We start from the raw sequence: 14,362 nt of genomic DNA, 5'->3' as shown, positions 1-14,362 counted from the left end.
AAAAATAGAATTGTGTTTCTTCGTTTGATTTTGTAAATATTTTACTAAGGTATTTTTTTTAATATATTTAAATAAATAGGTACTGCAGTGCAAACAATGCCAGTTTGTACGTTGTAGTTGAGGTCCAGGCACTTGAAGTGAATACGGGTCGCTTTATTACTAATCAAATGCTTATTTCAATTCATTTAATTGACAGTGGGATTTCTTACGGATAAACAAAAATGATTTTGCGTATCTAGTCTGTCTCCAAGGTGTTTGCTTATTGTGTAAAAAAGGTTAACTCCTGGAATTTTAAGGATAGGAAAGTTTTTATCTCAATTTTCGTTATCAATTTGTTTTGTTAATTCATTTGTGACAGTTCAGATTTGATTTATTAGGCTTTCGTTTATTTTTATACTTAAGTATTTAGTTGTGCTATTTCCTGCTCCTGCATAGTTGCTCTTATAGTCAAATAAGGGATAACTACAGAAACAAATAATCCATTATAGTCATTACTTTACAGAAGCATAATATCAGCGCAAATAACCCTACGCGGTTGATGCGCAAATAAAATTAAAAAAAAATAATAATAATCCTAAATTTGAATAGTAAAGAAACCAATTGCGATGTTACTGTTTTCTTAACGACGAAATTGATTTATAAAGAAGCTATGCTTTTAAAACCGATCTCATGTTTTATTTACGTGTACTATTCCAAATGAAGTCGTGGAATCGAGCAATTAAAGCACGCTAAGCTTTAAAGGTTGCAAAGTAACGTTAATTCAAATATGACGTATGATACTATCTGGGTCTCAAATAAAAAATCTTCTCAGATCGCTTTTCGAAAATTCAAAAGGCGTCTATTCTTTGTTGGAAGCTTTCACAAACGCATGTGATTTGGGGTATGCTGCCAAATCTGTTCCAATGTTTAAGCGTACCTTTTGTATGAATACACCAAAGGTAGAAGATTTAAATGTCTATCTTTAACATTTATTATATACTCAAGCATTATGAATGCATTTAAGATTTTGTTTGCAACATTATTCTCATTTATCCACGCCAACACCTTTTCATATTATAATATAAGCTTTTTAATTTGGATTTTCAGGTACAAACTTTCCTTCTGCTTCTGTAACAAACCACTGCATCAACGGTGTGTTACCGTTTTCAACCGAAGTCATTTTATTTACAAAGACGATGATTCTTATAAGAAAACTTCAACTTAATCAGAAATGTATTCGAGCATAAACGTGAGTATTTTTTTACTTTATTACCTTTACTTTTAAATTATATTGCAGGTATAATAAAACATACTATCAGAAACGCGTGTATAATTGATCATACACTTGTTTCTTAATATACTATTGTTGGGGAGTTGAAAAAAATACCTTTGTTTTTATTTCAAAGGGTGACCTACTCGAAAAAAAACCATGAATTCGTTACCTCTTGTAACGACGAAGCATCAGTTTCCCGCCTTGAATGCCTTACGTTGATCACCCTGTATATAGACGAATAGTTGGCCGCTTCGTTACCAAGAACCCGTAGTTTCTGAATTTACTTATTTGCTGTAGGAGACAACGGATTGAGCTTTGTGTGTTTCATTATTTTTAATTGTTCACGCACGCAAGTTTTGTATTGTATGTATTCGTTTTGCAACCGTGCCCGTGGAGATATTCTAATTGACCTAATTGTTGTGTCCGAAAGCTTTTGTCATTTAGAAAAAGAGTCACGTTAAGGCATTATTAACGGGTCTTTGTTTCCTATGGTAAAGTAAAAAGGGTATTGGAACTGTAAGATCATCTATGTTTGTGCCGTTATCAGGTTAACCCCACCGGTGGATCCCCACTTCAAGTTAACAATAGGGGTTAATTGGGCTACCTATTTTAGGAATTTATATCCGGTCAATTAAGTAATTACAATTAACTAAATAAATGTGTTGCAGTAAACGTCATTCCACATAGTCGTGTGGGGTATCAAAAGGAGCGCTCTTAATTGATTTGTATTTTGGGACCAATTACAGATTTTTAACACGTCAGCAGGCTGTAAATTAAAGAAGTAAAGTAATTTTTGGATAGGTATAATACGCCGGCTGACTTGGAATTCCCTACGTTCCTTCCGCGGTATAGTCGAATTGTATATAAGGTAAACGCTTAAATTCCAGGGGATCTTTTGCTTTTGGGGGTTTAGCCGAAACGTAAGAAATCTTTTGCCTTTTTGATCTTTCAAATTACGTTGTAAGAACCGTAATTTCCGATAATTTACTTTGGCCACCGTACCGTATTTAAACCGTCGATCTTTCTGCTTTTTTTCTGGCGTTTTGACCTATACAAAACCAATTCTTTATATCCCTTTTTATTCTGAATTCAATGATGAATAGCAGTGTATGGTTTAACTGGAGTTTAACCTTTTTTCGGCATTAATTATTAGTATGGCTACTGGATCAGCGCCAGTCACAATCTTAATAACTTTTACGTAACCCAAACACTAGAATCGGAATTACTCATTGATCAACGTCATTATGAAATCTGGTGGATTTTGATTGGATGGTTTTTATATGCTAGTGATTGAGTGAAGTTGTGAAATTGAAGATAGAGGATAAAAGTAGTTTCAATTTCCAGAGTTGTGTTTCAGCTGCCGCTACCGTAAACAAGAGCTGCAGTTAATCCTCCGTTTGCAACTGTTCCCGTCAAAATACTTCAATTATTTTTGTTGTGCCCGAAAGCTTTTGTCATTTAGAAGACGAAGGCGAATTAATATTTTAGAATTTCAGCCCGTCAATAATTACTAGATGATATTGGTTTCCAATGGTATTGAAAACAAGCTTGAAACCAGTTGACACCGTGCAATTTAGGGGCCTTATTAGCTTGATATCGCCGACCCCGCCAAATAGCAACAGGTGTTGATTAAATTACCAATTTTAGAAATTTTAATTCGGTCAATTAAGTAAGTGCAATTAACAGTATCTAGATAAATTAACAGAATCTAGATAGATAGATTAAGTCGTGAGGAGTCTCAAAAGAAGCGCTTTTAATTAATTGAATTTTAAGAGCAATTTTCTACGTTCTCTCTTCGTATTTTGGAAAGTTTTTATAAGTTAAACGTTAGGTGGAATATTTTACCTTTTGCATTTTCGCAAGTGACGTCTCTTACGTTACCGTAACTTTGAGCTTTTCTGTAAATTTATTTTGCATTCAATTTAATGTTTGCTTTTACATTAAGTTTACCGCACCGAATCTATAGCTTTCTTTTTCTTCCACGGTGATTTTTACCGCTCCGTTAATTGCAAGGTAGGCTTTTTATACTTTGTTCCATTAATTGTAAGGGAGGTGGGGGAATTTTTCCGCTTTCCTGCATTTGCGTTTCCGTAAATACCGCTACCGAATTCGATTATTTACTGTACCCGCTTGCTGTGTGCTTTAATTTTGTTTTAGCATTCACCAGTAGCCGCCGCCCTTTAGAATTCCTGGAGCCGCCGTTTACTCTGTTTGAGTTTGCCCGAGGCTTCCGAGACCGATCCGCTGCCACCGCCGACTTTGACCAGGGGCGAGGCCGTACTTTTGGTGGCGCTCGAGTCTGTCCATTCCCCCCGAAAAAACACCCAGATTGCCACCGACTGCCGCCGCTTTCGTCTGCTCACATGATTTAATGACTATAATTTGTATAATTACTTATTTTAAATTAAATTATAATCCGCTAATGCCTATTTAATTTTTCACGGCATCAAGAAACAAATATATGTATGTTTATTACATTTGCCCATATCCCATTGTAAAATAACGTATATTTTGGCAATTTTCATAACGTGAATAACGGAACGAAAGGAGTTTGTAAGAAAAATGATAGCATAAGAATATTAATGGATGTAAATTATTACCGAAACCCTAAGCTGTTTTTTATTAAAATGAAAGGTGCAAATAAAAAAGTAGCTTAAACTGTCAACGCTTTGCTAAATTTAGTGTCGCTCAATTTCTCAACGGAGTAGTTGGGTTACAATTGATCCTGTCAACCATATATATACTTCTCTTATATATATGCTGTCAACCCGATGCTCTGTCCACATACCTACCTGAATTGCTACGCCTTTTAGTGTTGAAATTTCTATTGTGAACCTTTCCTTCGGGAGCAATCGCAGAAGTAAAATGAGGTTTCGGGTGCGGTTCTTACCAAACCTCTCGCTAGTTTGTCGCACTTTTTCGGGTTTCGAGCGTTTGCGAACGGAGAGTGGAAAGTTTCGTGTTAAAATCGGTCCGAGCTTTCAGACAAAGTTTAGATGTCTTAAACTGAAAGCCGTTTAAATGTTTCAGAGGTGAAATATAAACACAGTTGACGAGAAGGCTTATTATTTTTAATTAGAACGTCGCAGTGACGTGCTGAATAAGTAATTCATTGTACACAAAAAAGGGAGTTTCCGGCTTTCTCCGTACATAATACGTAATTTATATTTTAGCAGGTCATTAATAATTAAAATATATCGACAGCTTTTACGCGCCAAACTAAATATCAGAATTTTATCTTTAAAGAACGTAATTTATCAAACTTTCCATTACCGTAACGCTTACATAAAGTGATTGATCGGAAGAGGATAATTTGCGAAATTAATTTTCAAAAGATCCTGACTTAAATGTAACCAGGGAGTATGAAAATATTCGCCCAAGAATTTTTTAATGAACCGCCAAGCGACGAGAACTTGATCGTGGCCGAATGAATTTTGATCATTATTCCATTTTTGAGGGTTTTAATTTTGTACATTTGAAAGCGCTCGAAATGTTCAAAGAATGTACAACTCTGAGTTCGGATTGGGAGTCGAGTCCACCGAAGTCTCTGTGGGATTCGGAAATCGGGTTTGAAATATGAGAAATGCCAAACTTTCCAAACAATAACTGAATAAACAAGATATACTTTGCTTTTGTGTTATTTTGCGGATTCGTTTATTGATGACACTCGTTTGTTTCGCGAATTACTTTGGAAGTGTAGATCTAGAGTTCATTGCTCAATCTAATTTAAAAAAGGACCTAATGCAATAGCACGGAGCAGACTGCTCAACTAATTCCAAGCTTAAATTGGCCATTTATGAATGATTGTGTGGTAATAAATTACTATTTACTGGATTGATTAAATCAGTGAAATGTCGTTCACAGATCCTCACAGCCACTTCAAAGTGATCAAGCTCTTTTTTTGAAATGTGGACTTTGTTTTTTTGCCTGAAAAATAAAAATACGGCGCGCTCAGCTACTTGTCTGCAAAATTGAAAATGTCCAAGAACTCCATATGTTAAGTAAACGCCGAAAAGACCATGTTCCATGTACTACCACCGACTATTATAGTAATGATAATCGGAAGTTTACCGCCACTTCGGCAAGTGTAAGTGTAAGCGAGATCCAATGTGAATTTATATCTCTTAATTTGCTAGAAAATGCATAAAATCCGGGTTTGGCAATTCTTGTAACAATCCACTAATAATTATTATAACAATGAACAAATGAATATAACATGAAACATTTTTAAACAAGAAAACTTCCTATGTTTGCGTTCCTTCTTCTTTGACGTTACCGGAGCGACGTCCACCTATACTATTACCAACAATAGGTATCCAAGATTACACTAGTAGCAGCAATAGTCTTAGGAGAGAGTTGCTTTACTATTAGCAGCATAAATAAAACACCTTTAGATGGGAAACTCATATGGGAGCAACTGGGAAAGAGTTTTTGAGGTTTAGCCACAGGCTAGTGATTTCCCCTATTGACACGGTATGGCGCTGTTCGCATAAGTATGAAATTGACATGCGTAAAGTTCGGCGTGCCCACGCGGCGTGGGTTGACATAAACAAACCATTGGTTACGTTGATCGTGTTATTCCATCGTGTGTGATTTTCTCTCTATTTTTGCAAATGTTTGTTCTATCATCTTAACTTAAGATTGCTTTCTTAGTTCCGATCCGCGTGTAGTTATAGTTTACTTCGTTCGGCAACGTCTTTCGGAGTGTACAAATTCACTTTTTTGTTGTATATAGGACCTTTTCGTAGAATAGTGCTTTAGTTATTTAGCAAGAACTTTTATGTACATTAATATATTACACGTGTTTAGTTAAAGACTATAGCTTGGTAAGTTGCCTAATTAAGTAAGCCTTTTCACCTAAACATTTCACAAATTGTAAAAATCAAAACTATATCGATAACATTTTCTAGTATTATGGATCTTCCAACCATTAAATATAAGAACAAATGTTCTGTACCAGGCTGTAACGACAAAGTGAGTAAACGTCACCGTTTTCCGAAACAAGAAGGTTTACTTCAACAATGGTTGCATGCTATCCAGTCACCTAAATTAGCGAACTATAATGCAGCGTACATACGTCGAAGTTGTTTTGTATGTAGCCAACATTTCTCTCAAGAATACTTGTTATATGGGACAAGAAAAGGTATAACGGAAGATGCTGTCCCAAGCTTAAATTTACCAGGTATGATCAAAAACTGAAATAATGTGGTGTCTATTTTAAATTATTAATGTTACAGTTGCACCTGATGTTGCGTCCATAGTTCCACAAGTGGAAGATCACGTTACGGAAAATCCCTCACAAGTTTGCAGCTTTATAAATGAACCATCAACATCACGTAGTTTGCAAGGTACCTATTGCGATATGCTTGTTTAAATTTTTAATACAAACTACCTACTTTTAGTTATACCTATCCCTGAGAACTTGAAAATTGCTAATTTGGATTGCCCATTACCATTGCAACAGTCACTGGAAAATATACCATCCTCACATCCACAACAGATTAAATCATTACCATTATGTAAGTATTTCTAAAGTAAAATGTGGATCATAAATTTAACCAAACTCTTACAGGTATTAAAAAACGGCGAAGCATTTTAGAACAAATTAATGTAACTCGAACCAAGTTCTTGTCACCACGGTGTAAAAAACTGTACAGTATGCAGATACGTGAAATAGTCAAAACAGCTAAAATGCAGTCTAAAATTAACGATTTTAAAACAAGGCTACGTAATGCAGAGGTAATGATAAACTCGCCCACACATCTAAAATTTTTCGAAACTGTGAATAAAACTACGGAAATGTTTATACTCCAACAAGCTAGAACCCAGAAGCAACCACCCCACGGTCGACGATTTTCATTGGATGAAAAAATATTTGCTCTAACCTTACTGAAAGCGGGTCCCAAAGTGTTCCGATTATTATCAAAAATATTCAGCATGCCATCACGGAAAACACTATTAAATGTACTAAATAAATTACCATTGCGCCCAGGCATAAATAAATAGCTATTTAGAAGTTTGGAATGTGTTGTGGCAAGCATGGAAGAAAATCAGAAGATCGCTGCTTTGGTCTTTGATGAAATGGCTATATCTCCCTCTGTTACGTACAATTCCAGTCTGAAATGCGTAGATGGACTTGAACATTGTGAGCAACGATCACCTCGAATTGCTACATATGCCAATGTCTTCATGTTGAAGGGCCTCTATCGATAGTGGAAACAACCATTGGCATTTACATTTAGTTCTGGACCTATTAAATCAGTTCTATTGAAGACCATGATTAAGAAAATAATTGAAGAGTGTCAAGTAATTGGAGTAGAAGTAATCGCAACAATTTGCGATCAAGGGGCTGCAAATAGAGCTGCAATAAATAGCCTATTACGGGATACTGCAGAATATTTACAAACACAAGGCATAGAGAATCGATATCATGGATTTCTGATAAAGAAGCAGGAGGTTGTCCCATTGTACGATGTGCCGCATTTATTTAAAGGGATCCGCAATAATTTGATGAAATACAATGCACGATTTACCCAAAATGATGTAATCAAAGTTGCAAAATGGGAGCACATTGAGAAGTTTTACCTCTTGGATACCATGGACCCCACTCGTCTGTGTGTCAAACTAACGGATGCACATATATATGCTAAGCATATGAATAAAATGAAAGTGTCACTAATGACGCAAGTATTTAGCTGGAATGTTGGCTCACTTATGAAGCGTATATCCCAGTGGAGTAAGTAACTCAAATGTAACTAACATTCTTTTAAATAATATCTTGAATTATGTAGGTACAAGTCGATCTGTTTGTGCATCATTTCCTAGAAATGTTTTAAAGTTTTGATTAAATATGTTATTTCTTACATTATCATGAATATTATAGCTTCAATGGTTAAATTTATTATTTTTTTGTTACAGATATTGAATCAGATTGTAAACTACCAAGAGAAGCAGAAGAAACAGCAGATTTAATTTTATTTCTGGACAGTTTATTTGACAGTCTTAATGGGAACAGCAGATCTGCTCCAATCAGTAAACCATTTAAAGCAGGAGTGACGTCTACATCTCCCCATAAATTATCTTGGACAGATGCAATTCGTCTATTGCAATCGCTAAAATTTTGTGATCATGAAAAATCAGTGCAAGTTCCATCGGTGGTGAATTTGGTGAAAACTTTGAAAGGTTTTCTTTACCTTCGTTCCAAATTAGTGCTACGAATGGAATATTTTCTTCCCAGGGCGTTTAACCAAGATTGTGTTGAAAACTTTTTTGCAGCGATAAGAAGCTACGGACGTCGCAATGTCTCTCCCAATGTGCCCCATTTTATTGCTTCTTTTAAATCGCTGGTAGTCAACAATTATATGTCTTCGCATTCACCATCAGCGAACTGTGAAGAAGATTTCACCACTGGTGTTCTAGACAACTTAAAATCATTTTTACTAAATCAAGACCTTCCTGGTGTTGAGCCACTAGAACCCGCAGTTGCTGTCGAGGTGCCTGTTTCCGCCATTGCCTATAAAAGGAGTCCGGTAGCTTCTTCCACAGTAGCGTATTTTGCTGGGTACATAGGGAAAAAAATGATTAAAAAAACTAAAGGCTGTGAAAGTTGTAACAATAAACTAAGTTACAGTGATGGGAATGTTCCCATGGAAGTGATAGAAGCCAGACAATATCCAGGATCGAAATTGTATAGGCCAGGAAGCTATTTATTTTTCATTTGTGGGCAAGTATTATCTCGCTCTTTATATATAATTCCTAGGCACTGCGCTAAGGATAAACTCAGTGATTTTTTGTTAACACATTTAATGCACACTTTGAACTTTAATAGCTTCAATTGCCCATCTCACCCTAATTTAGGAAAGCTCATTGTTTCATTTTTAGTAAGATGCATCCTGTACTTTTGGTGCAAACAAGTTAACCGTATTTTAACAGGAAAAGATACAAAATTTGAACGGTTTTTAAAATTAACATCTAATCTATCTCTAGTAGATCCAATAAAATTGCATGCCCATAATCTACATTTACAGAAATGTAAATATAAAAAATAGTTGTACTAATACTTTGTAAATATTGTTTGTCGATGTAGTGTTTAGTGTAAGTACCTTTTAGTATAGTTGTAATCTCGGTTGTAATCGTACAAGTTATAACGTAATTACTCAAATTCAAGTATAAAGCATTATATTTTGTAAAGCAAGTATACAGTACGCAAAATAAATTCGCTTTCTAATACTTTTTTTGTTAATTATAGACAACGTTAAAGTCAAGTGTCGATTATAAACTGTTCAGATATTGTATAAATGTGCTTGAATGTAAATACATGAATTGTGATACTTTAAATGATACATAAAGTTCATTTAAGGTATTACAATTCGTGTATTTACATTCAATCCTCATTTCAAACACATTAATACAAGATTTGAATTTCCCGCTTTCAATTATTACTTGCCCCTATTGACACGGGATGGCGCTTTTTACAATTCCGTCGGTAACATGGGAGTTTCCCATCTAAAGGTGTTTTATTTATGTATTAGCAGCAGAAGCAGACTGAATTTTTCACGTCGATGCACACCCCTTTATACCCAGTTTTCATGGTGGGGTGTGTCCACGTGCCTGGTACCGACTGGCACGGCATTTGGTGGGGGTATGTCACTGCCAGCTTGACGGGTGACATTTATAAACAGCTGATGGCAGTGTTGTTTTGATTGTCAAACTATTTTCAATTTGATGCAGGATTGTGTCGGTGATTTTACTTTCATTTACATATTTACTAATTGGACCTTTATTAACTCGAGATCATGTTATGGAGTCCTATACAGTCTAACGAAATGGTAACCTCTTTATCTTGCTTAATCCCTTGTTAAACAATAACAGTTTTTAACCTCATCTTTTAAAGCACAATTCCTAATTTTAACATAAAATTAGTACTCAATTCCATACGTTTTTAGGTACTAGGTTTCTAGGTGGGTACAATTGAAAATATAAACACATTTCATCAATGTGAAGGTACCGATTCTTTAAGGGTACCCTTTTCTATTTTAATGAAAAATTCTTTCTATCCTTAAAGGCACGATAATGAATTGGATATTCAAATACAATAAAAAATCCGATTATTAGTTTAGAGTAATAAAAACATCAAAATTCCCGGTTCATTCAGCATAATTACGAACTGCTTTACTAGCGTATTTCCAAAAGGTCGTTGAATCGGGAAAAATTAATAGGTTGGTTTTCTCTCGGCAACTTCCAAAATATTGCACAATTTACACAATTCAACTAACTATAACCCTAGAAGAATTAATGCAATTAGGCGAATGTCATTACGTTACGCAATTCTTTTACAATTTTATCCATTACGGTAAAAGCATTTTGCTATTTTATTAAAATCATTTTATCCAACTTTAATTACATTAATTATAAATAAAGTATCAGCAATGTATTTAAGCTTGTTTGTAATTAAATCTGGTAATTATCCAAAGTTTTAATGCTGTTGAGGCTCCAAAATATCTTTAATCGTAAAGCACAGGTGATTCCCATTGTAGACACACAAGGGGTTTAACATTTTGATGGTTATTTTCTTTAGAGCGAAGACTAAGGGGGAATAAGTTGCAGTGTAACAGTTTATTTCCTCATTCGCGTGTTGATTATTTTGGTTTTACAGTCGCTGATTTAGTTGTTTGAGATTCGCTAGCATACCTAAAGTGTCACTAACGCCATCTCTCGGTAGGTTCTTTCGCACCAGTGTGCGCAAACCTAAAGACGCATTAGTTTTACTTTCTCCTCCTACCGCATTTTTCTTGGTTCGGCAAGCTGATACAGCAGTTACAGGAGTGTTGGGAAAGATTGCCATGTGGTAAATTGCAAGCTGTTTACAGTAAAAGCTTGACTGTTTCTGGTGATTCATCCGTTTTGTGTGACTTTGAAGAATTGTGGATTCGAGATGCACGTATCTCCGTTAGTGGAGAAATTTGGAAATTAAACGCAATTCCGCAGGTGTCTACCAGGTGAAGTTTAACCATTGTTCCGGTTATAGTAATTATTCACTAACACCCCTCTCCATGATTAATAAGATGTTTGTTAAGGTTACGCTTAGAGGGGGGTAGTCTAATTAGTATTTTTAGATGGTTCAAGTGCACACCCGAACTTCAAGTTTTATTTCCAAGGTCGTTTCACTTCTTATCAAGGCTCCGACATATCAGCGGCCATCTTGTGGTGGAGGTTACGGTAAATTAGGTCGATCATCAATTAAATTTCCCATCACAATACAAAATATTCTTATACGATATATTCCACACGATTACGTTAAAACTCAAATACCTCGATTAATTAATAAATCCCCTAATTCAATAATGATCGAATAATAATGTAATAATTTAATTCACAAATAAGGAAATTACGGGCACAGATTCGCATCGATATTGAGAGGACAAATAACATAAAAAAACAAGTCTTACTTTTAATGTATTCAACGCCGACCCCAGAAATGAGCTCAGTTTCAACGTTCTAGGCTGAAACAGGCGAACAAAGAACCGACAAATCCCAGCTACACGGTTTGGTAACTAATGACTAATGCCTGAAGGACCTTGGATCTACTTGTAAGCCGCTTCAGTAGCGTTTACGTTTACGTGTACAACTGTTTCGGAGGGAAAGACAGCGTACCTCGAAATATTAACGCGTAAAAAATCGAGCATATATTTGCAGAGAGTAGAATAAAGGTCTGACAAAACAATGACGTTAAATGGTAAGTAAATTCCAATTAGTTATTTGCTTGACGAAGAAGTATTCAAACAATGATAAATAATGACTAATTTGTGTTAATTGAATTGAAAACACGGTAATATGCGTGACCCAATTCCTTATCTAATCCCAAACTTTAAGGTTACCGTAAGCTGCACCGCAAGATGGTCGCTAATATATCGGGGTCTTTATTCTCAGCGGTTATAATTAAGCCAGACAGTACTCAAACTTGAAACGTAGACTGGGTCTAAAATTTAATTTAATTTCCAATACAAACTCCATAAAAGAGGTAAGTGTGCCTCGAATTCGACAATGCAGCGAGGTTACACCAACTGATGAATCGCCAGTTGCAATTCACCTCATGGAAATCTTATTCAACACCCACGTAACTGCTTTATTTGTGCGTGTCGAACGAACAACGAATACCGGAAGAGGAATTAAAAATTAATGTGTTTGCACGTGCTGGCGCGATAGTATCTACCGAGAGATGGCGTTAGTGACACTTTCAGTATGCAAGCGAATCTCAACCAACTAAAGCAGCGACTGTAAAACAAACATAACCAAGATGTGAATGCGAAAATGAACTGTTCCAGCATATTATTCCACTTATTTATTTCGATTTTCATTATTTCGATCGCCTCAGTTTCCACATAATTAGTTAAATTAAAATCAAATTCATATGCAGCTATATACAACATAAGTTTTAATGGGCAAATAAATGTTACAGAGTTTCGAAATTATTAATTTAATTCTGTAGTCACCAGTTGCTCAAGGTCACCTCGCGAATTTCAAATTGGTTTACTTTCTGGTAAGACCTTTTCGTTATAAATTTAAACGAACTTAATCGCCTAAGCTTACGGAAAACTTTACGTTGTTGGCAGTTTTATAAATAGACAGCTTATGATTTATCATAAATTCTTTAAAACCGAGAACACTTTAAGCGTTATTAGAGTTTTGGGGATTTCCTTTATCACTGAAAAGGTACGTAGAGAGAAAAGTTGCTGTTTGCGATACCTACGGAAAACGTAATTTATACGCTTCAGTGAAACACAATGCAGTAACAAACAATTTGGCGTGTAGTACAAAACGTACTAGAATATTTAGGGTGGAGACATATTGAAAACCAAAGCCGGGGTGTCACTATGCTCATACAGTTCGGACGAAGTGGTTCATTAAAGTTGATACGAAACCTTAAATTTGGGAAATGGTGTAAAAAACGGGATAAGAAGAAGAAAGTAAACGTAAGCGAAGTAATAACTATAGAATTGAACATAATTTAACAAATAGTGTGGAATTTCTATGGCGTGAATGGTTACAAACGTAATTAATTTTAAATTTAAAATACTATATAGCCATTCAAATTTTTTATGGTATGTGCAAATGAATACTTGTTTCCCATTTGAAAAGCAATTAACTGTCACTGCAAATTCGATGCGCTAAAATATCTGTATGGAATGTGGGCAGGCTTTCAGTTGTGGAGGAAGCGTTATAAATCACTTCGCGAATGTTTCCATAAGCCCTCTTATTGGCATTTCGATCACATTACAATTTGAAGCATGTGTGCTGCATTCTTTGATTCGTAAAAAATTAGGTAATACTGAATGGCTAAAACTTACTACGCGAAAATCAATAAGATAATGTTATCAAGAACGAATGTGTCGTCCATTTTAAAAATATTTATACATTCATTTCGGCACTAAAGTAGTTCATCTTTGTAATATGTAGTACATGATCATGATCACTTTACTGGCATATGTCGTGATTATCTCATCTCGCTTGCAACATACAATTCTCTAAACTACACATTTTGGCTTCCATTGTAAGTGCTTGTTTACAATGAACGTATACGTAAGAAATACATAAAACTGAAAAATTTCGCAAAGCTGAACTGTATAGAAACATACGAAGGCGTTTATAATGAACGTAATTTTTACGTATACGTCAGCGATATGGAAGTCTTTCGCATAGTCGCAAAACTTGAAAATGGTTCAAAGTTACGTACGATCAAAGAATAGACTACTATGTAGTATGATATATGGTTTTTGTAAATAGCAAAGTAAATTTACGGAAACGATACGAATATGTACGAGTTACGGTTTATGAAATATTTACGTATACATTCATTGTAAACAAAGTCTTGCGCATAGTCGCAAAAGTTATAAGTTATAAGCGCGTTTTCTTGCAATAGTAAATTGAGGCGACTTTTTTTAAAAAAAATCAAGGGAAAGAACCGAGCGGAAACATCTCCGTCCAGCCACTACTTCAAAAGCGAAGACGATCCTTCACGGCACTCCGGTGGAGTATTCCGAGATTTCCGAAGGAAGTTCGACTTTCTGTTCTATGCGCGGTCCGTGCACAGTCTACTTGGAGGGTACCGAA

The 14,362-nt window shown here is 35.4% G+C and overlaps 1 protein-coding gene across 1 annotated transcript; it reads left to right on the top strand.

Moving 5' to 3' along the window:
* The first annotated feature begins 5,204 nt into the window (after positions 1 to 5,204).
* Positions 5,205 to 9,481, top strand: LOC116173491. Its single transcript, XM_031490990.1, has 6 exons — positions 5,205 to 6,078; positions 6,163 to 6,434; positions 6,490 to 6,600; positions 6,655 to 6,771; positions 6,825 to 7,988; positions 8,171 to 9,481. The coding sequence occupies exons 5-6, from the start codon at positions 7,529 to 7,531 to the stop codon at positions 9,298 to 9,300; spliced, it is 1,590 nt and encodes a 529-aa protein (XP_031346850.1). The 5' UTR covers positions 5,205 to 6,078; positions 6,163 to 6,434; positions 6,490 to 6,600; positions 6,655 to 6,771; positions 6,825 to 7,528; the 3' UTR covers positions 9,301 to 9,481.
* The last annotated feature ends 4,881 nt before the right edge of the window (positions 9,482 to 14,362 follow it).

This window comes from Photinus pyralis, unplaced genomic scaffold, assembly GCF_008802855.1.
Source record: "Photinus pyralis isolate 1611_PpyrPB1 unplaced genomic scaffold, Ppyr1.3 Ppyr1.4_LG6, whole genome shotgun sequence".
NCBI lineage: Eukaryota > Metazoa > Arthropoda > Insecta > Coleoptera > Lampyridae > Photinus > Photinus pyralis.
Note: the sequence above shows the minus strand (reverse complement) of the source record. Positions and strands in the feature narration are given on the sequence as shown.

Coding starts and splice junctions, on each gene's coding strand:
- LOC116173491 (XM_031490990.1), top strand. CDS start 7,529: ATGATTAAGAAAATAATTGAAGAGTGTCAAGTAATTGGAGTAGAAGTA. Junction 7,989..8,170: donor GAAGCGTATATCCCAGTGGA/GTAAGTAACTCA, acceptor TTTTTGTTACAG/ATATTGAATCAGATTGTAAA.